The 27,700-nt window shown below is 35.6% G+C and overlaps 1 protein-coding gene across 1 annotated transcript in view; it reads right to left on the reverse strand.

The window, feature by feature from the left end:
- Positions 1–9,083: 9,083 nt before the first annotated feature.
- Positions 9,084–27,700, reverse strand: part of IGF1 (insulin like growth factor 1) — a 51,837-nt gene continuing 33,220 nt past the window's right edge. Inside the window, exons 3-4 of the mRNA XM_049822432.1 lie at positions 21,332–21,513; positions 9,084–13,580 (exon numbers count right to left, since the gene is read on the reverse strand). Of these exons, the coding sequence (XP_049678389.1) occupies positions 13,521–13,580; positions 21,332–21,513 (242 nt within the window). The 3' untranslated portion in view covers positions 9,084–13,520. The remainder of the gene's footprint in view (positions 13,581–21,331; positions 21,514–27,700) is intronic.

Genomic DNA, 27,700 nt, shown 5'->3' on the forward strand with positions numbered 1-27,700 from the left:
GATAAAGGAATAGAAAGAAGAAAGAATTAAAGGAACAGAGAAAAGAAGTAAGACAGCATATATAAAAAAGGTAACTAAGAGAACAAAATCAAATCAAGGGATTTGTACTCTGACAGGGGAAAGAATCAGAGCTACATGAAATATAAGAAGCCTGAAGTTTGTACTTTATTTGTTTGAAAGGCACATAGTAATTTAAAATCCTTAAATAAAGTAAGATTTGAATGTACCTCTTACTAAATATTGTTGAAAAATGTCAGGGAAGGAAGTAAGAAGCATAGCCAGAGAGAGAAAATAAAAAAGAATAAAACTCATTTCATAGCTTTCTGTTGAACTAGCAAAAGGCATATCATGAGTTGGTAAAGAAAAAAATATAGTAGTACACCTATGTTAATAGACTTACATTACATGGAAAAAAAAGTTATGGACATAGAATTATAATGATTTTAATAATATCACTTTTATTAATAAGAAACATTTTAAATGGACCTATTTATGGTACATATTTAGGTATTGATTCAAGTACCTTACAGAATCCTGGCCAAAACCTCAGATTTTATACTGGTTATTCTGTTACTGCACTGGCACTTAGAGCCAATAAGTTTAAAGAACCAGTCTGTTTCTTTGTTAAAAGGAAATAGAAATGCAAAAAGACTGAAAGACAAATCGTGCCAACTAGAGATTTTCTTTATTTACTCCCTGGAAAGTTCCAGTCCATCTCTGAATAGAATGGTTAGCAAGTGGGTTGACCTTATCCTCAAGATTTCAGCAGTATTTCAGAGCCAGACTTCCTGGTCACTGGCATTCAACAGGATACAGAAATACAAGCTTCAAACTGATATAAGGGAAAATCCTACATGTCAGTGGTTACCCAGAAAGGCAGAATATCAGATCTACGTTTGTGAGATGCTGATGAAATTCCTCAATTCACCGGACTCCTTGGGTAGTGATAGGGTTAGCATGCTGCAAGTTCAGCTACTAAGTTATCTTGATTTTGTGATTACAGACAGTATGGACACTTAAATAGAAAGAGCAAAAAGTGAACTTAAGGATAGGAGGAAATATTAACTGGCACTGTTGTTCTGGCTTGCATAGCAGAGAACATGCAGTATATGAACCAAGTTAAAAAGCTGGGTAAAAAAGTTAAATCCTGTTTAGATAGAACAAGAACAGCAGGAAATGTGTTTGATAGTAAGTTATATTTGCAGAAAAGGCTAATTCAAATGTTTTGTCTGAAGTCGATGGCTTATTTATTGATTACTAAAACAACAATGAGATGTGCTTAAAGCAGTACAGGATTGTGTTCAGCATGTTAAATTACCAAGAAATTTACTGACTGATTTGGCTCTAAGAGCTAGGAATGAGTTATGTGTACAAAAAAATATTTGAAGGTGGGAAGTACCAGCAATAACAATATACCGATGAAGATCGGCAGGATAGGCAAAGATATAGATTATTTTCAGAAAAGCAAGGATTTGAAGAGTGTGAAATGAAGAAAACTATCTCCCTTGCACAGTATGAATACAGATTTTGGTAGGGATTCTCCTGCCAGGTAGTTTCAATAAAATCCATATGAATCCAAACTCAGGTAACAGACTGATACTTCCATAATGTAAACTAGAGTACAGATGATGGATGTGACAGAAACGTAAACTATTTGAAGGAATTCAAGAAAATTATATCTGAAATATCAATGCCTAGACCAAAACTGAACAAACATTAGCAGCTTCTCTGTGGTCTGTTAATGGTGGGAATAACAGATTTCCCCTGCTTTGTCTGCTTTTAAACCTAAAAGATCTTAAAGTGATTAGAGTTGTGTAGTATGCTGTGTGCCCAGAGATGTTCCACCTCCAGAATTAAAATACCTCCCTCTTCTGTAAGCCACACTGGGATCTGGAATCCATACTCTATATCATTTAAGTCTTCAGAGGTCTTTATCTCATCAGAAGGCTGAGGGCATGCTTAGTGGTGTAGTATTGGGCACCCATAAACCAAAAAACACTGACATTGTTTCTCTTCTCTCTCCTCTCCTCTCCTCTCCTCTCCTCTCCTCTCCTCTCCTCTCCTCTCCTCTCCTCTCCTCTCCTCTCCTCTCCTCTCCTTCTGTAGTATGTTTAGAATCAACGGGAGATCTGATTTGATTCCATTTTCAGCCTGATGGCATTCAAACCTTTATCCCTCAATTCTTGATAACATGCCCAAATCAGTAAACTTACCAGCTTTTTTTGTTGGATGGACTGGGAAGGCATTCACTGCTTCTCCTAGTGCACTGGGTCACTATGAAGAAAGCATAGGTGGTATATGGAACAGAAGGAAAAAGCAAACAAAAAGAGTGAAAACATTACTTAGTGGAGAGAGCACATGCTGTGAAGGCAAGTCCTGGAGGGATTTGGAGTCTGGTCCAAAGAGAGTGCATTTTAATTGAAATGGTTGTTGTATTAGAGGTGAAATCCAAGCACTCCCCAAACAAAACCAACCCAGTGGTAATCTGGAAATCCTACTTTAATCTTTGTTTTATCTCAGTTTGACTAACACTTTTCTTCCTGTTCTGTTCAATTTCTTCTCAATATTTTGGTTGTCAAAATACAGAGATGACAAATTACTTTTATTCAGAAAGCCAGCAGAAAATCTGTGTACCACTGATGTATACTGCAACATGTGCAAACTGTTCTGAATGTTAATAGCTCTGTCGCCCTCTCAGTTGGTAAAATATACTTCTCAGAGGTAACTCCTTTTCATAGAGATGAGAGATTGGCTTAGAATCACCACTAATGAACTTTATGTAAAAAGTATGTACAAGACATATAATAAGTAACAATACAATGTCATAAACCAAAATTAAGGCAATAATGTGTGAATAAAGGTATTTTTAACCATGTGTAAAACAGTATGAAAATACAGGACAAAACCACACATAGCTGAATGAAGTTGCCCAAGTAAAAAAACAAAATCAGTTTAGTTTTCCACACACAACGTAAACTTTGCATTAATAAAATAAGAGTTTCTTCCATGACATTTTTAACAGCTGCTGTTGATAGTCTTAAATTTTAGTAAGCTTCCAGAAGTCCTGCTGGCCTTCAAGTAGCAATGGGTTTCTGTACTGATTTTTCTCTTTAGCTGTGATCCAAAACCAGTCCAAGTTAGGGCAATAAATAAGATAATTTCCCAGTAAGTCAATATCCAGGCTTGGTTAATCTGCAGCAACTCTTTGATCAAAAGGTTCTATAGATTAAATTATCTGCATGTGAGAAAGTGCACAACTGAAGAAAGGAGCTGGCTACTGAAGTTTTGGGTTTTTTCTGAACTATTAGTAATTTCCTAAACATTTCCTTAATTCCTGTGGAGTGTTCTTATTTTGCTTGTGTTAGCATAGCTTATCATACAGTCGTATTTATTAACAAGTACATGTTGTTCACACAAGACTGAAAACTTGTGGTAATGTATGCAATACATATGGTTAAAAACTTTAAAAAATTGTGATTAAGAATACAAATGAATGGATTTTTAAAATGCTCCTTGGCCATGTTACCAAATCCACAAGTTGTTGTGGTCTCTGTTAACTGCATCTCATCATCAGAAAATAAGAATGAAAATATGTTTATTATTGTTGGGTGATTATTTTTAAACTGAAATCTCCACACATTGCTTAAGTATTATGATAAGACAGTGTGGGTTTAAAAATTATTGGCTGTGAATATTTAAATACAGAGAAGTTTATGTGAAGGGTATTACTTTAGGGATTGTGCACTTAGAGATTGTGCACTTAGAGTTTAGAATGGCTACTATGCCAGCAGGATAAAAATACAAGAAGTCAGAGTAAAGATAAGATGGGGAAACCAGTCCAGGAAACTGTTTTGCACTGTAGCCAAAATCAATATCTAGGGAAAAATGCTAGAACAAGGCAACATGTAGTGAAACTTTCCTACCCTCCATTGATTTACAGTTTAGGGACTTCCTGAGCCAAACTTTTGTGTCTATTTGCATTTGCAGTGGTAAGGCTGTCCTCAGGCCTCCCAGAACCATGAGTTCACTGGCAGAGTAAAGCATTGCCCACAACAAAAGAAGATGGATTTATGGAGCACTTAAGCCAAATGGAGATACACAAGTTCTTGGGACCACATGAGATACATAGGAGGGTGATGAGGGAGCTATGCAGTGGTGTTGTAAGGCTGCTCTCTATCATATTAGAAAGGTTATGGCAACTGCTGGAGTTTAGTGACTGAGAAAAGGCAAACATTGTACCCATCTGAGAGGGCCAAGATCTGTGGAGATAGAAGTTGGCCTTTGTATCTGGAAAGTTATAGAAAAAAATCTTTCTGGAAGCTGTTTCCAAGCACATGAAGGACAAGGTGGCAAATGGGAACAGTCAGTATAGATTTACCATGGCATAATCATGCCTGGTCAACCCGATTGCCTTAATATCACCCATAAACTTTGTATTCTTATTGTTCACCCCTTCTGCAGCTCATATAGGAAAAGGTTGAACACCATGGGTGCTAGAACAGGTTGCAGCAGATAGCCCCTCCACTATCAACTGACCATTTTTTCTGGTTTATCTTTTCTGCTTTTTAACCAGTGGTGTGCACATATGAAGAACTTCTCTCTCATTCCACAACAGTTTAGTGTTTTTAAGAACTTTGGATAAGGGACTTAATTTACAAGAATTTTGGAAATCCAAGATCACCCTTATCTTCCTTGACTCCATGCTTGTCCTTTCTTCCAAAGAACTCCCAGTAGATTTCTGAGGCTTAACTTCACAACAACCATCTTCCTTTTCCTACAAGATACCTTATTTATTACATAATATTTATTCACATACCCACAGATTCTGCTCTTTAGAACAATTTAAGTGATAGAGATATACGGCATAGTAGTTTGTAGTTCCTTAAATGTCCCTTGGATATTTTTGGAAGAGTCAGTATATATTAGATACTACCTAGTTCTCATATAGCAAGGAACTTTTGAGTGAGTGGCTGTATACCAGAGTTCAGATATCTTTATCTGTGAGTGAATATGTTTGTTCCTGGTCATTCATTACTATTAATTTTATCTATAGGTTCCATAATTCCTGCTGCTGACACTTCATCTTATCAAGGCTCTTGAGCCACTCGTTAACTTTCCACATCAGCCCTATCTTAGGATTGAAGCCGGCTCATCCTGTTCAGGTATGTCCTGATTTTGGTGTATTCTGAGAATTGAAATGTATATTATCAGGGAACAGAAAGGAAGAATGCAAATTACTGCAAAATCTATGTGGATGAGGAATTTTCAACGCATTTTTTATTAACCATAATCCTTTATTAGACCTCACAGAGGTGTAAACTATACATACAAATACATTAGAAAGATACCCTCTTAACAGTAATGCTTCACATTTTGGACCTGATACCAAGAGGGTTGCAAACATTTCAGTACATTCTACAAACCAAAGGGTGCATTAGCCTTTATGTATACAGAGTGACAAAGCCCTTTACTGAAATCAAAGTAGATAGATAAAAGTGAAAATCAGTCAGCTACCTCTTCCAACCTTTACCTACCATAAATGCATATAAAAGCCTTTAAAAGCATGAATACACTATTATTTATGGAGCAAAGTTTACTGTTCTAGACAGCTTGTAGAGAGAGGGGAAGAGAATGGTCAAGATGGCATTACATGAACTGCAAACTAGCAAAAATTCTTGATTTCTTTTATATTTGTACATATTAAGAGCTCTGTTTTTTGATTTATTGGTTGTTACTAGAAAAGCTTGTAAGTGCTAAATGGGGAGAATAGCGCAACAAAGACATTGTTGAGGTATTTGGGGGATTCTGCAACACAATGATGTTACATACACAGTATGAAATATTATTTGTCATCAAGTAGTGACATTGTATTATGAGTAAGCACAAGAAAATAAAAAAGAAAGAATAAATCCAGTTAGAACTTTAATAGAGAGTTTAAATGGTTTTTAGTGAATGAACATTTAACACTTGTCACTGTTTGGTTCTAATGACTTGAAATGTTAATAGTAGCATTATTCAGTAGTGAAATCAGAAATTCATGTATACCCAGTCATGCTTGCATCATGGAAACCCCAGTTTTAGTCAGGATACCAATTGAAGTCCAACAGTGAAGAAAGGGAGGACAGTTATTATTCCTATTGGAAAGGCTGTCCTGGAAACCAAGTGCTATTGATCTCTTCATTTAGCACTTCTGGGTGGATTTGGAGATAATTTGGGAGGAAAGAAAGCTCATACATGATTTGATTATCAGCAGCAGGTGGTGCTGCTTCTTCTACCTTAACTTTGTTTCCTAAAATCCTGAGGCTTGATAAACATGTTTAATATTCAACCCAAAGACTCCAAGGATTAAGAAACTATAAAACAGACCCATCGCATTCTGATAAAAGCAACGTGAAATATCAGACTACAGGTGAAGCTGTTAGAACATTATGAAGTACTAGTATGCTTTCAGTGGAGCATTTTATGACTCATGTTTGATGAGACTTAGTTTAATCAGGCAACTATTATCATTATACACTTTTAATAATTGTTTTTTTCATCTTGCACAGGATTTTTATAGAATTCAGTTGAACTAATTCCTTAGAAATGGTAATAAATGAAAAGGTAAGATTTATATACTGTATCATGCAGTGTAATCTGCATGTGCTTTATTATATTCAAACTTGTCTCTAAGTGGAAATAATGAGGAGTATTATAATTCTTATACAGTATTTATATCCATTTGATTTGAAATTCTAATCTAAAAAAAAAAAAAAGAAAAAAAAAAGATGGAATTCATCCCTGTGCACAAGATAAGGACACTGTACCTCTTTCACTGGTAGCACTTTAGCCTATTGGTCTTGGATTCTTTGTCTTTGATCATTGTTGAAGTGGGCTTTTTCATACCATAAATTGGGTTAATGCCAATGAACCAGGAAGAGTGAATATTCATTTGATTTTAAAATGTACAAAGTTAAATATTTCACTACAAAAGATGAATTGCATTGAATCAGTTGTAAATATAGTTATCTGGTTAAACCTTTTTTTTTTTTAACATGAGTACACGAAGCATGATCCTATTTATCAAGATAGAGTCCTTTTTGTTCTGCAGATATTTTGTAGTTGCTCTAAAGGAATGAGATTATACTAATGAATGTAAAATACAGTAAGAAGGAATGTCTTTGATTTAGTTAAAAAATGGTTCATACCTTTCAAATGTGGAAAAAAAAATATCTCAACTATATTTGTGCTGTTTCTTAAGAACTTCAATCAAGTGTGAATATGTAAATGTTGTAGGTGGGTGTATGTATGTTAAATATTTGTGGGAAAGGATGTTTAGCAGCAGAAGTATCATGTTGATGCTTTTTATGCCTTTTGTGAGCCAAGCTGGCAAAACAAAAAGTTACTGAAGAATATAGAGAAATCAAAAATTATTATAAATAATTTGGGATATAGGAGTTTACAATGCTAAGTCTTATCCACTTCTGAAATAGTTAAGGGTACTATAGAGAGGCATGAATTATTCTTACAAAAACCACCTAATTGATGAATAATTGAAATGATTTTAAATGACAGAAATTGTCATTCTTCTCTGTTTATATTACCCATTGTTCTTGCTTTGAAGGGATGCTTACACTTAAAAAAAAATCTCACTTAACAGAAGTTATCTGGAGAAGAATGAAATAAAAGAAATTTTTAAAATTGATGTTTTCGTAATAAGGCCCTCAGAGTTAGTATTTTATGTCTCTGCTTAAACAGATAAATACATTTGCCTGATGACAAAAAAGAAGTGTCTTATGATTTAAAAATCAGGTCATTTCTTTAGGTGGATTTGTGACACCCATATTATACAATGTTCTTCTAAAGTTAGATTCCAGTTGGATTATTGAATATAATCCATGAGAAAGAATGTGTAAAAAGCAAGAAGTTTAAATTTTACTTGAGAGGAAAAAGAAGAAAAACATAACATACATGTGCACACGTTATAACATTTCATATATATACACATATACATACATATGTCTCTATATATGTATATATCTATATATACATACACACACCCTTTATGCAACTAGTATAAGATTTCCTAATGTAAGCATCAGGGAGGTCCTTCTAGTTTTGGTCTCTGCTAGACTGGTATCTCTATACTGTACTATATGTAATCAAGTTTCAGATATTCCCATAACATCCTTCATGTAAAAAATCAAAGAAGATTTATATATATTAGATACTGTGTGTTTGGACAGTTATAGTCCAGTAGAATATTCCAATGCTGTGAAAAGCAAAATGTATAGTGTAGCATCACAATGAGTAAAAACTTTGTGTTAATAACATTTTACCTTCTTTCAAGACAACTTTAATCTAGTTGCTTTACTTAATGCTACTTCCACAGATGAATTGGATAATTAGGAAGCTCATCAAGGCAAATTCTTTATTTTTTGTGGATTGTACCCAAGAGGAAAAAATCTTAATCACTTGAAAGCCTCATCTCCTCCTCCTTAACCCTGCCCCCCAAATCAAAACAAAGTGAGTCAAAACAAAACACACCACCCCCCAAAAACACACAGACAAACAATAAAATATGCTGCAATAGCGCTTTAACTAGGTTTGCTGGGGGGAGGGAGGAATGAATGTTGGTTTTGAATAGAAGTTTGGCATTTGGAAGACTTGTTTGCACTGAACAGTATCCTTAAAAGAGGGACCAGTATAGGTTGAGTCCCCAAATAAATTATTACTATTCCTTTTCTGACTAAAAATAAAACATTTTAAATATATTGATTATACCTTCATCAGAACATAAGTATTCTATCTAGCCTATAGGTTCCAAGAATCTCTATTTGGGCTTAACTTACCATCATTTCAAAACAAAACAATGAAATGTGAAATTTTGCACATCAGGATGTTCATATTGACCACATAAAGTTAAAAAAAAAAAATTCACAGACTGTTAGCCATGTATTTCAACTTTTTCTCACATTTGAAACTGTTGAGAATTACAAATAGCATCAGTTTCATGTTAGGAATATTTATTTTTTCATTCCTTGTTAAAATTGGATGTATTTCTTTCTCTTTTGTTTTGGTGTGGTTTTTTTTTTTTTTTTTTTTTTTTTTTTAAAGATTATTGAATTTGGGGGGGCATGCCATGAGAGAGAAGGTAATCAGGTAAAAATAAAAATGTGTGATCAATGAAAATCTCAATCATATCATGCCATTGACTTTAAGCCAAACTCTACGCTGATTTCATGCTAGAGTGTGGCTTAAAAATCTTTGGTATGATATAGGACTTGCATTAATTTGAACAGGCTTTCAGTTATATCCATTGTTCCCTGACTTTAAATGCTTGTCTTCATCTGTATTTCTGACTTGGAGTAAAGATTCAGAATTGCATTTCAAGTCTATGAAATTTTGTGGCATTTTGACTCTTATTCCTGCCCCATCTCCACTGATTTAAGATTTCTTTGCCATTACTGAGTGACAAAAAGTTGAAAAGTTATGGCTAGTTGTACTTCTATTTTAATAACCATACCTATATAATTGTCATTTTCATACATTAAAAAAATATTTATGCTTTCTTTTATATTTTAGTCAAGTACTTTCTTAAACAAAACAATAGCACCACTTTGGCATTGTTGGCCAAACCAGTAAGAGGTAAAGCAAATATGCATACACTTTTCTGAACTTGTTTTATCACGCATGTGCTTGTTAAAATGGAGAGCCAAGAAGACACAGTGCTTGGCCTAGAGCCTTCATTAATCAACTTTAACCATTGATACTAGGTCAACAAACAGCTCATGGGGCAGCTGAACACAGCTACTGGTTGTGTATGGAATTCACTTCTGTAAAGAAAGCCTACCACTAATTTACCCTTTAATCTTAAAAATTGACTGTAAACTGTCTTGGGCAAAAGGTGCCTACTTTAAGGTACCTACAGGGACTGAATGCAATATTCCCTTATTTGATTATCTTTTCTCTCTTGACTGGATGGTACAAATGAGTCTCACAGAAGTCTTTCACACAAATAGAAGTGTAGGTTTGTAAGTACATTTTGAGCAGAATATAGAATTTATACCTTTTCCGTTTAAACACTTTTAATTATTGTTACTATGGAGATGAGACTCAAATTTTGCTACCTTGATGAAAGAGATATATTATCTTCAGTGGGTTTAGATCTGCAGTCCTTTTTGAACTAACTGAAAGTAATGAGGCTTAATTCACTTTTTTACTTCTGTGACAATCTGTGTAATAATTGGAGTTTTATGTCTGCTCTAGAATGCAAAAATCTGTGACTTCTGTCATGTGATTTAGGTGATATGGAAGGATGGGGAGTGGGATTTTCTTTACCACTTAAGTGATTTATGAGTATCAATGGCATCCAGTGGGAACCCTGTTCCTAAATATCTGGAGTGCTTTTGAAAATCCAGCGGAACCCTTCAATTTCTCTAATTAGAAGTTTTTCAAGCCAGACGACTTTGTACTTTTGGGAGGGAGATGTTTTGGCTCATGCTTCAACTTCTTTAAGTAGCGGATTTATTGAGATTACTAAGCTAATGCAGCCCTTTATCTTTCACACTGACTGGTATATCATGTGCTCCCTGCCATATGACTGGAGATTTCTTATACAAGTATGCATTTCCCATCCATGCATTTCTCTCCTCTATGGTGGTGGAGCTACTCTCCATTTTGTGATACCATTTGTTCTCTAGTAAAGCAAAGCATTGCCTTTGAAGCTTGTAGCTATTCATTACTTATTGTAGTTTCTTTCAAGAATTGTTCTAATTTGTTTAGATAGTCAAGCTCTGATGTTAGGTGTTGCTGTCTGAGTGACATTTTCTAATTATGATCTCTCAACAGGGGAAATATGGTGGCATGAATGTGAGTGCATGAATCCCCAAATAAGACCAAAATTTGAATTAATTTACAGGAATTAAATAGCACAACGATGTATGGTTATTCAGTTATGTTAACAGAGCATCGGTAGAATGTTAGCTACGAAGTAACTTGCCACCACAGAGATCTACAAATTGCTTTTTGTGCTCACATCTTTCCCTCCTCCCCTTAGAACTTCAGAGGAGGTAGGGGACAGAGAGAGTCATGGGACACAAAATGGAAATATGTATTCTGTCTGTGGAAGCATCAAAATAATGGCTTATTCTAGAATGCATTTTGGAATTCTGAACAGCCATTGAAGTAAAAATACTTCCCTCTCCATCCTCTCTTCCAAAAAAAGGCCTGTAAGAGCTGCGATAAATATCAGAATTGCTACCTGTTTGTTGAATTGGTGGTAAATAATTTAGGTTAGTTTCCCCATCTGTTTCCCTGTACTTTCTTCCTTTTCAACATAACTATCTCAGTCAGTGACAGCTGTGATATATTCTTTTTATTCATTTACTGTTCTGCTTTTACATTGCAATAGCAGCCTATTGTGCATGTAAACATGCATCTCAGAAAGCGGAGGGTTTAACGAATTGCATAGGAATATGTCGCACTTTCCTTGGAAAAAATACAAACCCCAGATTTTCTATGGGAATAAAAGAGGAACTAGAATAATTTGTTAGACTTTTAAAACCTACCTTCCCTGTTCGTTTCACAAGAAACTACTGAGGAGCTGTACAATGTGCAGTCTGCAGAGATTCTTCTCTTGTGTTGTAATCGGTAGTTCAGTCATCTACTCCCATGGATGTAGTAGAAAGTAAGGCAGATTTGAGCCTTTAAAAAGAGATACTCCCTTTACAGATCTAAATTAACATCTCCCTAATTGCTCCCTTCATACAGTACTCTCCTTACCGTCCTTCGGGCTGACCAAGGGATACCTCATCCCTTGTCTGAGCTTACCACGTGCAGGGGAATGGGGGGAAGAAGTCGAGTGGAACCGCACTGCAGTCCTGGATGGGGTGGAACAGTGCATTCTCCTCTGCCCTCTCTTCCCTTCTCTCACGGAGAAGTTTATTACTCGCCTTGGGACACTGTTGGCTACCTATCCCCCTGTACTGCATGGCTGATCTAGCACTGAGTTGATTTACAGAAATGGAGCGTTTGACACAGCGTCACTCAAGGTAGAATCAGTGCAGTTGCCTATCAAGGCTACAGGGCAGAGATTATCCAGAAATATGTCTCCCACAAGAGTGCATGAAAGGCTACTGTAAGTAGCAGTTTGAAGGACATTATGCTTCACCTCTTCTTGAGGACTCTTTCCACACTATAATTTGGTGATTAGATTAGCTTTTCTGTTTTACAGAGAGATGCAGCAGCCTAATTGACAGTCAATTTAGTCACGTCTGATTGTGGGAAGAATTAAAATGGCAGAGAACTTGAGTAACCCTCTGTTACCTTTGAATAGAACGCTGATATTTCAGAAGGATTTAGGCCCTGATGGGCTACCCTTTGAAGTCATTTAAGGGCTGTTTTTTCTAATTGTCTTCTCTGGGCCTAGGCATCTATGAAGTTGTGTTCCACATAACTGTAAGTGAAAACACCACCATTCAAACATCTGAAAGGAAACACGTATCAGAATTTTCTTTTGAAGATGGGAAAGTTATTTCCATGAAGGAATCTGAAGCCAATTTACTTCATTTAAACTGAGTATTTTAAAAACTATTTTGTTATTTAATCTTTGGCTTGATCTTTTCATATTTGCTTTTACCCATTACCATTTTGGCCAGACCCTTTCATGTAACAAACTATAAAATAGCACCATTGTACTATAAAACAGAGATTTTTACATACTGTTTGATATATGTGTATTATTGATATGTTAAATTTTACATACTGCATTATATGGAGGAAGAAAGAAGTTACCTATACTGTTGCAAAATAATTACCTGGAAGAATCATTAATGGTTTGAGAGCCTATGTATGCTTTAACTGCTTTTAAAAATCTTTTGTCTCACAAATTGCAATAAACTGCATCTTTGCAAGAGAAGGAAAAATAAAACTGTCTTAAAACAAATGCATCTATAACCCATATTCTGTCAAAATGCCACAGATGGAATTAATGGATGTTTAAAACTGTATATGTTACCTTACTGCTGCTGTTACTGGGAATGTCAAACTGTGCAAATATGAAGGGGTAGACAAACAATGTTATCAGACACTGTAAAACAAACAGCCTGTTGCTTGTATAGAAGTGCAAATAAAAAAACCACCGCTTAGACAAGGCTGATGAATGACTCCAGCAGCCAGTGTTCATAGGTTAATTTAGTGCAATTGGATCCATCAAAGGCCCATAAATTTGTAGGCTTTTGAGGGGCACAGGACTTTAAGAGATTTTGTGCAGGACATTTAAAACAGGTTAACAAACAGTAATATATCAACCACAGAATTTTTTAGCTCTGGGCTGGTTAAAATGTTCTGTTCTCTAAAGACTTAATATTGGAATGTTTAGTTGCATTGTTCGCTGGGAGAATGCCCATTGGTTGAGATTGCATCAAGCTTATTAAACCATAGGGTTTTTTAAGTCTTCCAATGTTTAACAAATAATTTATTTACAGCAAAGTATCCTGCAGATGGCACATTCATTCTTCATTCTTGTGGATGGCATGTTCTTACATTCTGTAGTTTCTGTTTCCTGTGTTCCCTCTACTTGTATTCTTCAAATGCACTTCCTGAAGGTGTAGAAAAAAAAGAATTATTCCAGATAGGTTTTAACATGCTCTATGACCACAAAATTCATATTAGTGGGAGAACAGTTATCCTGAATGCTGGAATTGTTAGAGCCCTTCTGCCCCTTCACAGAGAACTTCACTATACAAAACTTCTGTACACTAAATTCCCCATTCTCTCAGGCATAAGCACTTTGATTGCTGCCATTGTTGATCTTGGCAGAGGAAACATCTGCATACTGGAACCTGGATGGGCTTAGACACACAGTAGGTACCAAAGATTTTCTTTCTTTCAGAACAAGGACATTTGCAAAAGCAGGATGTCTAGGGGCCAGGGAACTTTAGAGTTGTAACTGCAAGATTTATGGAGCCTCCTGTGCTTTGGTACCCAGTGGTCAGAGGTTTTCAAAACTGCTGAGTGGGACTCTGTTACCTACATATTGCATAAATGGCATATTAGATGTGTAAGGTTTTTGTTGGATAAGGCCTTTAGGAGGATAAAAAGTGTGGGTTCACTGCAGGAGCTACAGCCAAATAATTTTTATTTTCAGAAAGAGACCTGTTGATGTGCCAGGCAAATCGAGAGGGCTTTGGAATGAATAATGCCCTTGGTTCACTGTCATTCTATGCACAGGCCAGTTTCCAGCAGCAGTGGTGGTTGTGGCATAGATCTTTCAGTTTGATTTCCTTATTTGCCGTGCTGGTAAACATTAGCTGGGCCCAAATCTTTTCATATTCGGTACCAGACTAGAGGCAGAATTCTTAAGTGACTCTCCATATTTATAATCCTCATCAGAACTAAAATTCTCAGTTAACTGAAATCATGTCTGTTGTTCTAAGAAAAGCCAAAAATAAAAAATCTCCCTGAGAAAGGTGAGGCATGTGTATGCAGCTCTACCACTGCATTATCTGCTATTTAAGCCCTAAAAAAAAAAAAAAAAAAAAAAAAAAAGGAAATGTAATCTCTAAAATTTAAAAAGTAATGAAATTTTTGCCTGCTTTTCTGATGGACAGAAAGAAAATGGAAGCTGATTTGATGCATTACAGTAGTTTTGTGGCTTTTTAAAAATTATTTCCTATATAAAATACTATTCTATATATAACTTTTCCATTTGCCTCTAGTATCTATTAAACACAAAATAAATCAGAAACTGGCAAAGGATCACAAAACTTGAGCTCACATAGAGCTTATTAATTTTCACTGGTTTTGGATTGGGTTCTGATGGATATGAGTTGAATTATTATTTTCAGAATATAAAAAAACCCCAAGCAGTATTAGTAATTGTTAAATTAATTATACCACCAACAAGTAAAACATTGAGCCAAACTAAGATTTATCATCACTGACAAGCCAAATGTGTTAATAGCAAAGTATTCATAATGAAGAAATGTCTTTGTTAGCAATCTGCCATTCTAGACATTCTTAGTCCGAAATGCAATACTGAATGAGGAAGAAGAGATTAATCATCTAGTCATTATTCCTGTGATCAGTTCAGTAGGATACTGGCTTGTCTTCATCAAATTTTGCTAATACCACTATAGAATAGCTTCCTCAGCACGGGTCAAATAAAGAAACAGAAATGTCAATAGAACTCTCCTTATCCATAAATTAAAATTTTGCTGTTCTGTCGCCTGTTTCTCTTGCAGCTTTTCAAAAAATACCTTTTCTGTCTTTAGTTTTCCCTAAGTTATACCTTAGATTTCACCCTGAAGTACTCATTCTGGATTAACCCTTCAATTTGCACTGATTTTCACTAAAATCATCATTGCAGCACTTCACAGGAGTCTACCACTGTTAAGGATCCTCCTGCCTTATGCTACAAATGCTTACATTGGTAGCAATGAACTAAGAAAACAGGAATTCCTGGACTCATCTGCCCTGTTTTTTTTCCTCATGGCAACAAAGTAAAATACCCTGGTCAGTGCTGCCCCTAGGTTCTCCTCTTTGAAGAGAGTTTACCAGCATATAGGAAACGTTATATGCTACATTTTAGTTGCAAAAAGTCATACATTCTTAAAAGCTGCACACTCATGACCTACAAAATGGACAGTGAGAGCCTTATTATGAAACAACAGCCATTTTGCATTACAGTGGCTTTCAAAGTATACTTAGATTGAAAATTAACTATATGTTTCCCAAATGAAAATATAAATTCTCTCCACTGCTGTTGCCTGACTTTAAAATGTTTTTATCATCCAAATAAAGCAAATACTAAGATGCAGCAGGGTTTCAGTTATAGCTTTTAATACTGACATGGAAAAGATGTCATAAAAATGACATGTCATGAAAAAGATGTCATGAAAAAGAGCTGTCATAATACACAGGCTAGCTTTGAAATTGAGGGAAGATGGGCAGGTTACTTTTAGAACAGTTTCTCCTTTGGAATCAGCATTTTGATGAATAACTACAAAGTGGCACTGGTGGTGGCAGCAGTAACATGCATGCCAGAAAATGCTTTGACCCACATAACACATTTTTTCAAGTATGCAGTGTTGAGACCATTGAAAAAAATCCAGTGTGAATGCCTGAATCAGCTTCTCAGACCTGCATTTGCACTGGTATAGAAAAGCTTGCCTTATTTCTCAAGTCTTTGAAAAAAAGGTAATTGGAAATTAAATTGTTATCTGTGGTGCTTGTTTCATTATCAGATCCTCTGAACTGATATTCAGATCCAAAGACAATAAGCATTTTAAGGTGGCAGGTGCAAAATGTCCACTTTGCATAAGTCAGTTCAGGAACAGAGCAGTGCAGACTTCTAGCCTGTCACCTTAAGCATGGATCTTTGGAGACACGGCAGCATTAACATAAGGATAACGACAACCTCAGTGATAGTAAAGGTCATTTGACTAAGATGAAGGAGTATTGGGAAGCATGCAGCAGCATTCTTATCCTATTAGGCTGGACATTCAAACCTCATATTGGCATTAAAATGTCTCTTGCTTTATTGGTAATAAATGGAAAGTCTAATGTTTGTAGTAACAGGCATGACATCTTAGCTAAGAACTTCCTGAGGTCTCTGAAAACTTTTTAGTTCTGTGGGCAGTGTGATCAGTAACATCATAACAGGGCTGGAAAGTAAGCAATGGGAGAAAATAGTTTTCTGAAGCGAAGAGGCCAAGTTCTTCCATCTGGTACACCTAAAGGTTCCCCCATTGGCTTGGTAATGTGGCATGGCTGTAGAAATTAGGATTAGTACCATTATGCATATTTTGGCCTGTAAATGTATCTGTGAGTTGGTATTGAGCCAAATACAAAAGAATCTGCCATTCTTAAAAAGATTAATGAGAAATAATGTTATACTTTTTCTGTTTTCTTAATGGCATTTTCTTAAACTAAAAATATTAACATCTTTTCCCTCTCTCTCTTAGTCCCACTTAGTATTTAAATTTTGAAGATTAGATAAAATCTGAAAAGGATTTTTGAGGCAATCTGCTTCCTATTGATACTTTGCTGGTGAATATATATATATATATATTTATGTGTATTTTCTACATATGAGGCCTAAAAAAGAATAAGGACTAAAAATCTGAGGAAGAGCAAAGTTATATCAAGATGTGTACCCCTCTTTGGTCCTTTTGCTCAGGGTGCAAGGGGATGGCATGGCATTATGTTTTTTTTGCTTTCCCTCTTCTTTATTTACTGGATTTTAACATCAGCCTTACCAGGGTTCACATTCATGTAATAATTTTCAAGGTACCTTGTAGCCTTAAATTGGTAAGAACTTTGTGCCACTGGTTCTGTGACACTGCTTCATTCAAAAAGGTCGGTCTTCCCTCACATACACAAATGTTGTGGAAATAGCTCAATTATTTCCTTTGCTTGAATAGAGAACAAGGGGGTTTTCGATGTTCTATTCACTGGTTTCCCAAATTGCTGTTAAAACTTAATTCACTTAAGGGTAAATAGACTAAACTTTTGTTACTATTTCTCAGAACAGAAAGAAAAGCTAGATGGAACCATGTACACTGAAGACAGAACTTTAATTCCCCTCCTTGCTCCTCTTTCACAGTTTAGAACTATAAACATAAACTTAGTGTAAAAATAGGTGAAACCATTACTTTGCTTTCCAGCACAAATACTGAAAGTTTCTCCCTTTTCCTTACTCCTACCTTACGAGCTGACGTATTTGCTCACTAAATGAGATTGTAATCTGAAAGTAATGTCAACAATTATTCTTACAGTTTTAGGTTAAAAAAAAAATCTTGATCTGTAATGTGCTTTGGTTTCACACCAGTTCTCTGTTAAAAAATCAGGGACATCTTTCTTGGCTTTAGAAATGCTGACATATGATTAAGTTGTGTCCTCTTTAATAATCTCTGCTCATATACATAACTAACTGCAGTTAAGGTAGAATTTTATAATGGATTTGTATCGTGCAGTTGATCACTTCCTATTTTTTAATTAGTTCTGGCAAGAGGAAAACCTAAGTATCTCTCATTTTTTAACAGTAAGAATTCTACTGAAAGCTTTCAACAGAGTATTCAAATAGCAAGCAAGTAAACAAAACAGGCATTGGATGAGCTTAATTGATGAGTGATCAGTAAATGAGCGACCAACAGATCCTCCAGGTTGGTTGGATTTCTTTCTTAATTTCTTTTTTTGCGAATCTGTGAAGTATGCTGTTTATATAATAACCCTAAGTATATAATAACAATGTGTTTATTTTTCACTTTTCAATGTACTTTTATATTTATTTGTAAGTGAAGGTCTTAGAACAAATAATGGTCTTATAGAGAAGTAAATATTTTGTTCGTTAGCTACAAACAAATAAAACTCTACACACACAGTCTCTGTAATTGGATTAAAACTAGTTCTTAATGTTGGCCTTATAGCAGAAGATAGGCATTTTTTGAGTTCCCAGCTAACATTAATCATTCAGTGCCTGGCCCTCATCATTCAAATTTGTGCCTGTAGTGTAGCAACTTTTGTAATGTAATGACTGAAGACCAGCATTAACATAACCTCTAAGCAGAACAGCCCTGCGCCATTGAACTAAGTTATTCTACCAAACTGTGCATAGGAGGAATGATCTGCTCAAGGAATTGGGAATGTGGACCACTTACAAAAAGACTTAAACTAAAACCCAAATCCTGTATTTGTTGACTAAAAAGGTTACGAGGCGATGCCACGTAAAATTACATTAAAATTAAGAACTGATTGTGTATGGAATCTGAGAGTAACAGTACAATGTCTTATGTATTCCACTTAAGGCTGCCTTAGATCTTGTATCTAAATAAGAAAATATTAAAGAGGACATATATATTATCTTATATATATATATTCACTGTATATGTACAAGATATATGTCTCATATATAACATAATATTGAGAGAAAAATATACTAAAGCAAAAAGAAATTGCTCAACTGAAAAATAATTTTACTTTAGTATAATTAATTGTTTAATTAAAATCAGTGGCATATCAACTCTATGAATTAGCTAAATGCATTCTTATTGGGGGAGCCTATCCAAAGAAAAAAGTATGAAGATAGCATTGTCTTTCTTAATGGAGGCATGTGCAGCTGACTGCAAAAAGCAAGAAAAAATAATTACATAGGAATATGTACCAGAGATGTTTCACACAGTTTTTCCTAATGAATTGTTTCCTTTCCCTTCCCTGTATTTTCCTTTTATCTATCATAGATCTGAATAATAGTTTCTCCTACCTCTTCTGTATTTTTGTTTCGTCAATCTAATTTTCTCTATCCACAGATATTAATTAAAATTTCAGTCTGTTTTTTCCATCAGATTTCTGTTATTTTATCAAGTTCCCATCAAGAAGCATTTATGATTTTTCTGCTTCTGTTCACCTCTCTCCTCCTTTTCACATACATTTTCTTTACAGGTGTTGTTTTCTTTAATATTAATTTTTCTCCAATTTTATTTTCTCTCCCCTCTTCTCAAAATCCTGTCTTTTCTGTGTAATGCACCATGATTCATTCAGTTCTTCAACATTTCTCATCTTCTCAACCTCTCTGATCTAATTCCCTCCCCTTTCTTTTCCTCCGCTCCTCACTGTCCTTTTACTGCCCTTTCCACATCTTGATTTTTTCTCCTTTTAATTTCCCGGATGATTTCTTCTGCAGCTAGGTTCTTTCAATTACTACATACTCCTATTTTTTTTTCTTCTTCCAGTATTCCCTCTTGAACACTACCTCCCCTGCTGCTGCAGAAAGATGCAAGGTCTTTCTTCTGTTCCTTCCTGCTTGTAAGAAAAGTGTTTTCCTGCCTATCTTTTGAGCTGGGAAGAGGACAGCTGCCTAAAGAATGACATCATTCCTTAGCCCTCCAAGGAAAGTGGTGTAGAGATCCATCAGAGAGCTGGCAGGTATCTTGTCTCCTTTTACTTGAAGTTACAGAATGTTTTACCCATCACCTTAGCAACAATTATTGGACGGAGCACACAGATTGCTGGCTAAGCCTGTTTTCTTCTTTTCCCACAAGCCTTAAATCTATGCGTGCCCGGATAGGAATGAACCACAGGGTTTTCTTGTCTATAGTTTTCTTGTCTATAGCTGAGCTCTACCTGAAGAAGACTTCACTTGTCGTCATGTGTGCCTTTTGAGGTGTTCACGGCTAAGGTGATACTTCCCTGGAAGAATCATACAGCCACTACTTTAAAAGGTTGAAAACTCCTGAGGAAGAGGTGAAAGGATTCCATTCTATGGATTGACTTATGGAAAAGAAATGGATGCTGCAACAATTAAAATAGTTCTTTTCATAAAGGTGATATTAAGGAAATTACTATATAGTGCTGGTTTCCTGACTTCCTATGAAATCTTAGGATTTCACGCAGTTCCATTCTTATAAGAAAAAGTTTTCACATAACTGCAGGAGTGGAGTCAACATATGTGTAGGACAGACAGGGTCAACAGCAATAAAATATATCACTAGAGGCTTACAGCAGATGACAGATAACATGTAAAACAGATGTTCAGAACTCAAACAGGAGAGACAGTTGGATGTGAGCTTAATGGTAGCCTAGTCTAAGATGGGTTACTGAACTATAGGCTCTGTTGAGGAGAGATGAGATTTAACTACATATAAGTACAGTATATATCTAGTATGACAGGAACAAAAATCTGAATACCCTGAACTCCACAACTATACAAATAATACCAATGAATATTTGAAGTGCTTGGAGATTATACATATTAAACATTAAATAGTCAAAATGAAGCATGTAATGATTACAGTGACTATCCAGTTAATTTAGTTCTGATAGAAAAAAAAAAAAAGGCCAAAATAATGAGGAAAAAAAAAAATCATTTGTTCATTTACATATAAAATGAATAGCAGAAGACTGTGTTTTCCCTCTTGATCACTCACTCTACCTCTTCCTGACAAGGAAGGATGAGTGAGGAGGTTCTGGATAGATCAGTTGTTAAACATTCAGTGTTTGGTTTCTCTTTTGAAAGAAGTCTTAGGTGCTATTTATGATTGAATGATGTGAGCACTTGTCATTTACTACCCAGTAGCAGGATAAAGCCTCACAACTACTAGCTGCGCAATTCCATGTTTTATTCAGTGTTCTAAGAAATGAGATATACACACCTTTTTTTACTTATTTCCTACCACGGACACTATTTTCCAAAACTCCACTAAATCTCAGTGTCCCTAGTAGGCAGAACACATCAGTTGTTTGCTATGTTACCAGCCTTGACAGAATTTTCCTTCCCTAAAATAGGCAGGGGTTTGGGGTTTTTTTTGGTGTGTTTTTGTTTTGTTTTGTTTTGTTTTCCAGCCTGGCCTACCTTTTGTGCTTTTGGCATATCAGTGTGGCGCTGAGCACGTACAGAGCGTGCAGATTTAGGTGGCTTTATTGGAGCACAATACATCTCCAGCCTCCTCAGGTCACAACTCTGGAAGCAGCATTCATCCACTATTCCCTTGTGGTGTAAGCGTCTACTGCTGGATCCATACCCTGTAGGCTTACCTATTCAAAACACAAATGGAAAGTTTTTATGTTAGAAAGAAAATGCAAAGATCTCAGAAGCAATCATATTAAGTTACATTATTTTAACTGAGTCACCAATGACAGTTGTAGAAGCTGCCTGTGTGTATCTCCTCTAAGACCCTGTTCTCAGACACAGGTTCAAAAGATGTTCCTGGAAAAGGCCAGCGTTGATCTCTGTCTATGGGTGGTTGCTATGTAAGCATTTGAGCAAAGCTGTATCTTCTTAGAAACGTATTAAAAGACTTTCTTGAACTGCCTTGGCATTTAAAATGGAGAGGGAGAAAGCTGAAATCTGGCATTTAGAAAACTTGCAAAGGAAATTTGCCCTTTAGCTTTTGGATAAAACCTGATTGTTGAACTGACTGGTGTTTAAAGATCATAGATCATGCCTGTGTTGTAGGCACGTATTTTCTAATGAAAAAGGCTACACTGAGCCACTATGTGAAGTCAGAATGGGTTCCAAAGGGGAAATAAATACTGTATACAACTGCACGGGCTGCAAGATCTGCAAGCTCAAAAACTAGTGGGAAGCAGGAAATAAGGCAAAAAAGTAAGCAATGAAATGCAGCAGAAATAGGAAGATGATTGATAGGACAGATAAAAGCAGAAGATTTTGTATTCTATAGCTTTGCACAAGACAGAAAATGGGACTGACATAACGTGGTCTTTCCTGTGTTTTGTGTTTGCACTGGGCATCTGTACAAACTACTTGATTGGCAAATATTTTTTCACTCAGCTCCAGTAAAGGGTGATGTTTTCATTCATAGAACTCTTACACTCTTCTCTTTTTTTCCAGTGATTTATGATTTCTTTAGTAACTGTTGATTTCTCTGCTATACTATGCAAAGATTACAGGCTCATTATTTCCTGGCCTTGTTTGTATGCAATCCAGTTGGATGTTCAGTTGCCCTGTTATGACTAACTAGAATGAAGGAACAGTAAATTCACAAAAATAAGTAGTTGCTTACTTACTACATCTATTTTAAAATTCTGGTAGAATTTGGTTTTAGACAGTAAAATTTTGTAAAGGTTAAATGTTTTGTTTTGACATTTTAAGCATTAAATGTTTCCATTTACAGAATGATCCACATTGGTTAAGAACCCAAAAATGTGGAAAAAAAGGAAAGAAAATTGCAGTAAGAGCCAAAAAATGAAGTAACTCAATTTAGTCAGCAATTTTTTTCTTGCCCTCCCCCCTTCCTGCCCTCCTTCATTTTTATCACCGAGACCAAAAATCTGTTATTCACAGATTTTGGCAGGAGTTTACTTTTTAAGAAATTACTCAAGCTAGATAAAGAATAAGGGTATCAAAAAAGATGAAAATTCAGTTTCTCTTTGGGAAATTATTGGCTCCAATGCTTACACAGCAAATTCTAGGTTAACGTCCATATACTTGTCCTGCAGTTGTCAATTTGAAGACAACACTGAATTTTGCAATTCTCTGTGATTAAAACATATGTCCACTGATGAAGAACCCTTGAGGCCTTAGCACATCCGTAAATGAAAAGACATCTAGTGGTAAAGTATGTCTAACATTTTAGCCAGCAATACAGTCAGCTAAGAACTAACTGTCCCTATGAGCTTTATAAACCCAGACAATAGGTTTTTAAATGTCTTTTTTTCCAGGGACTATAAATTAAACAAAAAGAAAAACATGCTTACTTAGTATATTGCAATCCACCGAGGGCCTCTATACTGTACATTGCCTGCTAAATTATTTGTTTCATAAGACTAAACAGAACAGCCAGCCAAGAGTAGATTACAGTAATATTTTGATTTGTCTGTGCGTGTGTGTGTGTGTGTGTATGTGCGTGTATTGTTTTCTGTGTATCACTGAAAAGTATTATAAATACTAAGACACAGAGTTGGTTGGGTTTTTTTCCCCGACTATTTTCACTCACTGAATTACATTATAAAGTACATGCTTTTTCCTGGAGATTTTTCTGAAGTCTGTTAATCAGGTTGTCTTTAGTACTTTTGAAATTTAGCAGTCATGGTAAAATGTGGAGTGTCATTACTGCACGGGATACCCAGAGCTCCTCCACATTTTGTCTTGCTCCCAAGAAACATGGAAGGGCAAATTCTGTTCCTGGATATACAGGTGTAACTCTCCCTAATAGGTCCAGCTGAACTGTAGGTACAAATAGTTGATTAGTTAAGCTTACCTTTCTTTTCTCAGTCTGCCAGTTTTTCATGAGCAAACACACTCTAAAAGCTTCTGTTTGAGATTTTTCCTTTAAATGGTATTTCATAGCAGCTAACAGGTATAGGCATTTGGATGATTCCCTGCCTACTGCTAAAAATAAGGATGGACAGTTCATTGGTTAGTCTCATCTGGCTTATCACTACCTTTCTACCTAGAAAAGATGTTACCTATTAAAAAAATTCTATCAATCCAATAGAAGATTTCAGGATTTGTAATATTTTGCACTTCAAAGAATCTTACAAATGGTAGCTGCTCATGACATTCATGCTAGGTAGGTTTTCTTTGATGGTACAAGACGTAGAGGAACTAGAGCTGTGTACTCTAACTTTTAATAACATCACTTATTTATTTGTGTATGATGTCTTCCCAATAAGTCAAGCAGGAATTTACACAATTTTTTTGTTAGTTGGAAGTTGTCAATTCTGAGTTTTATTCTCATCTGGCTACTATCTAGTTGTGTGATTATGTGGAAGTTATTTTACCCTTCAGCGTCTGAATTTAACCATTCATAAAGTTGATAAATTACCTTGAATAACCCCTGATGCATTGCCTGCCTTATTTAGTAATCAGTAGCAACAATTATTCTGCACTATCATATGCATAAATAGTTAATACAAATCCTGAAACCTGGAATATTTCAGGTGAAAATCTCAGTGTACTTCACAATTATTTTTATTGTAGAGAGACCAAAGACATCTATGAGTTGTTCTTCTTTCTGACAGAGTAATAACTTTATGAAGGAGGATATAATACCTTATAACTCTTTAAAAAAAACAGCATAGTACATGTAAGAAACTTGAATGGAATCACTAACACATCGGTGATGTGGTCAGCAATGAAACTTGATGTTTATTTATAGACTGAAATATTCATGTATTACAATTCATGTATTACATGGCATACTAAATGCTCATCCTTCATAAAAAAGATAACATTAGTATTGTGAAGTCAAATGGTTTTAATTTTTTGCTTAAGTAAAATGTTTTCCTAAGGTTTTTGGAAGACCTAAGCAATCAAGTATACTTAAAATTCATATGAAATAGAAGGTGATATTACCTAAAGTGCTATACAACAGATAGAGCAAATAAATAGAAAAAAAATAGGAAAAATTATTCTTTTTCTGTAACAATGATTCTGGACTCTACTTTTGAGAAGTATCTGATGTCTAAATTAATTTTAAACCAATAGATTTTAAATTGCTGCTGTCCTCTTAAGTGCTGCAGTATACAAAGATGCTATTGCAGACAAAGATGAGATAAAGAATTACAAGGAGATACTACCACTTCTACCCATATTATCAGTATTTGTGCCATCTTCTTCTGGAAGGACTGCAGGAGCAGGTGGTCCCAGTTCATCGAGTTACCAAAGTATGCACTTAGATCTAGGCAAATGGTCAAGCTCCTACACAGGCTGTTGGACTAAAGCACATATTCAACAGTAAGGACATGCCTGAGTGCCCTCCTACATAGGGAATGATGTAACTAAGCACTTAAGTTAATTTCTAGACCAAAATCTGTATTAGCAAATAAATGGCTGCTGCTTTAACAGTTTTCTGTTCCTTAATTTTATTTTATGATGTGGCCTTAAAATACTGACTGATCCTGCTGTGTCAGTATACTGGGCACCCGTATAGTTCTTTCTCATCTTTCTGACACAATTTGAGTGCTGCCTTCCAGCTGTTATCAAAAAGTTCCTTATATTTACTCAACCTTCAAAGTGCTGCCTGTGGACATATAACAGTCCTAGGCATTCCTTTTTGCTGATGTACACTGATCTCCTTTCTTTCCTTTTTTGTCAGTTGCTAGCTCAAAAGAGGTTTCGTATCATGTAGGTCAAAGTTTACATAATAGAATTTTTGGCTCTCATTTAATCTACTGTACCAAATATGTGAATGTTTCTTTCCATGTGCTACAAGCAGATACGAAGTCTAGTCATGCTGTTCTGAAGTCCCCTGAAAGCAGGCCAAGGTACAGAATTCCAATAGTTAAACAGCTGGCTTCTGTACTAACAGCACTTCCCTTTAAATAATGCAAAGTCAGTGGAGTAATTCAGCAGGGCTTGTTTACGCTTCATTTCTTTGCTCCCCCCCCGTCTTTCCAAAATATCTCCCTGGTGCTGCCATTGGTTCTGCTCTGCTGATGGTTTCAATGTGAGAAGCACTGGTGTAGGTGGACTGTAGAAGTCTCAACTGTCAAACTATCTAGGCATTCTGTGGAGAATTAGAATCTACTGTTGTAGCATTAATGTTAGAAATTACATGAGAAATAGCCCAGGATAAACACAAAGCTCATCTACTGTTTAGAAGATTCCAGGAAGAACTGCAGTTTGTAAGCTTTTATGTGACTCTTTATATTTGATGTACGTAGTGTCTTTTTTAGCCCAGCGATAGAACCCAAGAATGCCATTTAGACTGTAATTCAGAAAAACATCATAAATCTGAAAAACAGTGGACTTATTCCTAACCTACTATTAGAGCCAATCTTCAGCTAGAACTGCAGCTTTTAAAGTAATGTGAAAAGCTATTGACCTATCATTGTACTATAATCTTGTCTGAGAAACTCAAAATGTTTCCTTCAAAACATCAGGGTTATACAATTTGTACAATTTTCAAGCATTGATAGCTGTTTGGGGGCACTTCTGTGAGGGATCCTCCAGAGAAGTGTGATGACAAACTTCTTTTCTTATTTACCACTGTGTCCAGTTTGCAGATTACAGTATCTGGATGTACGTAAGCGTACTATGAAGCAGTAGGTCAGGCAGACAGAATTTTTCGGTGGCTTGAACAACAAAGTTGAGAGTCTGTGGTGCTGTACTGCAATGTAGTAACTGGACAAGCAGATCCTGTATGCTAGTTCCAGACTGGGAGCTGGTGGTTGGAGTATTTTTGAATTGCACGTACTATCTGTCTTATGGTGGCAGAGAAGACTAGGGATGCTGAGTTCGAGATTCACCTTACTCAGCTTTACTATCTGAAAATTAGGGATCTAGTTTAAGATAGTCAAGCCAACAAGCAGGTGTGTCTGGAGAGTGACTTATTCCTGCTTTGAATGCTTTCCTTAAAATGAAATGAATCCTTGTCCTCTGAAAAAGCCTGTGTTCTTTCATCAATTACAGATAAAGCTACATGATTTAGAGTATACGCACAACATCTAGGTAACTGACCTCAAAGAAAATTAATTCCATTGAATGTGATTTGTCCTAAATCACAAAATGTGTGTCACTGGTAGAGTACAAAGCCATTCTCTTTTATTTCCATTTTAACGATTAAATGTAATGACACATATTGTTCTAAAAAGCATAGCAGCCAGCCTGCTGTTTAATTATATATCTCCATACCCCTTCAACTATGTTCTGTACATCAGGCTAGTATTCATGATAAATGCATACGTATGCAAAATAAGAGATTGTTGATATCACTTTTCGTCTCCATGTGATCTTAGACAAATGGTTTAATGTTATATTGGTAATACTTCTTGAGGGTACTCTGGAATTTCTAATCTGTATTTGAAAAATTATGACTCAATGTTCAATCAGCAGGAAATGCCTGTATGTTGATACTTCTATGAACTGTTGAAACAAACAAACAAGCAAACAACAGATCTTGTGAACCGTTGTAAAGTCCCTTACGAGAAATACCTCAAGGTTTAAATGTTGCGAAGTAGGCAATCTGATTTTCATGTAAATAAGTTGCATGCATTTTGAAGCTACAATATTTAATTTTTAGCTTCCATTTTCCTTCAATGTTTTGTTAGTGCCAAAAAATAATTATGCTTAGACTGATTTTTGTTTGTATTCATCAAAATGAGCATATATTAGCATTTATAAATGCTCAATGAATGGATGCTCTAGCTCTGAAGTCTAATTTAATATGCATGAGAATAGAGGATAAGCTTTATCAGTATGCACAAGTAAAATCTTTATGAAAGCATATGCATTTGTTAATATTGAGATACTGCACTA

This window comes from Accipiter gentilis, chromosome 18, assembly GCF_929443795.1.
Source record: "Accipiter gentilis chromosome 18, bAccGen1.1, whole genome shotgun sequence".
NCBI classification, from domain to species: Eukaryota; Metazoa; Chordata; class Aves; order Accipitriformes; family Accipitridae; genus Astur; species Astur gentilis.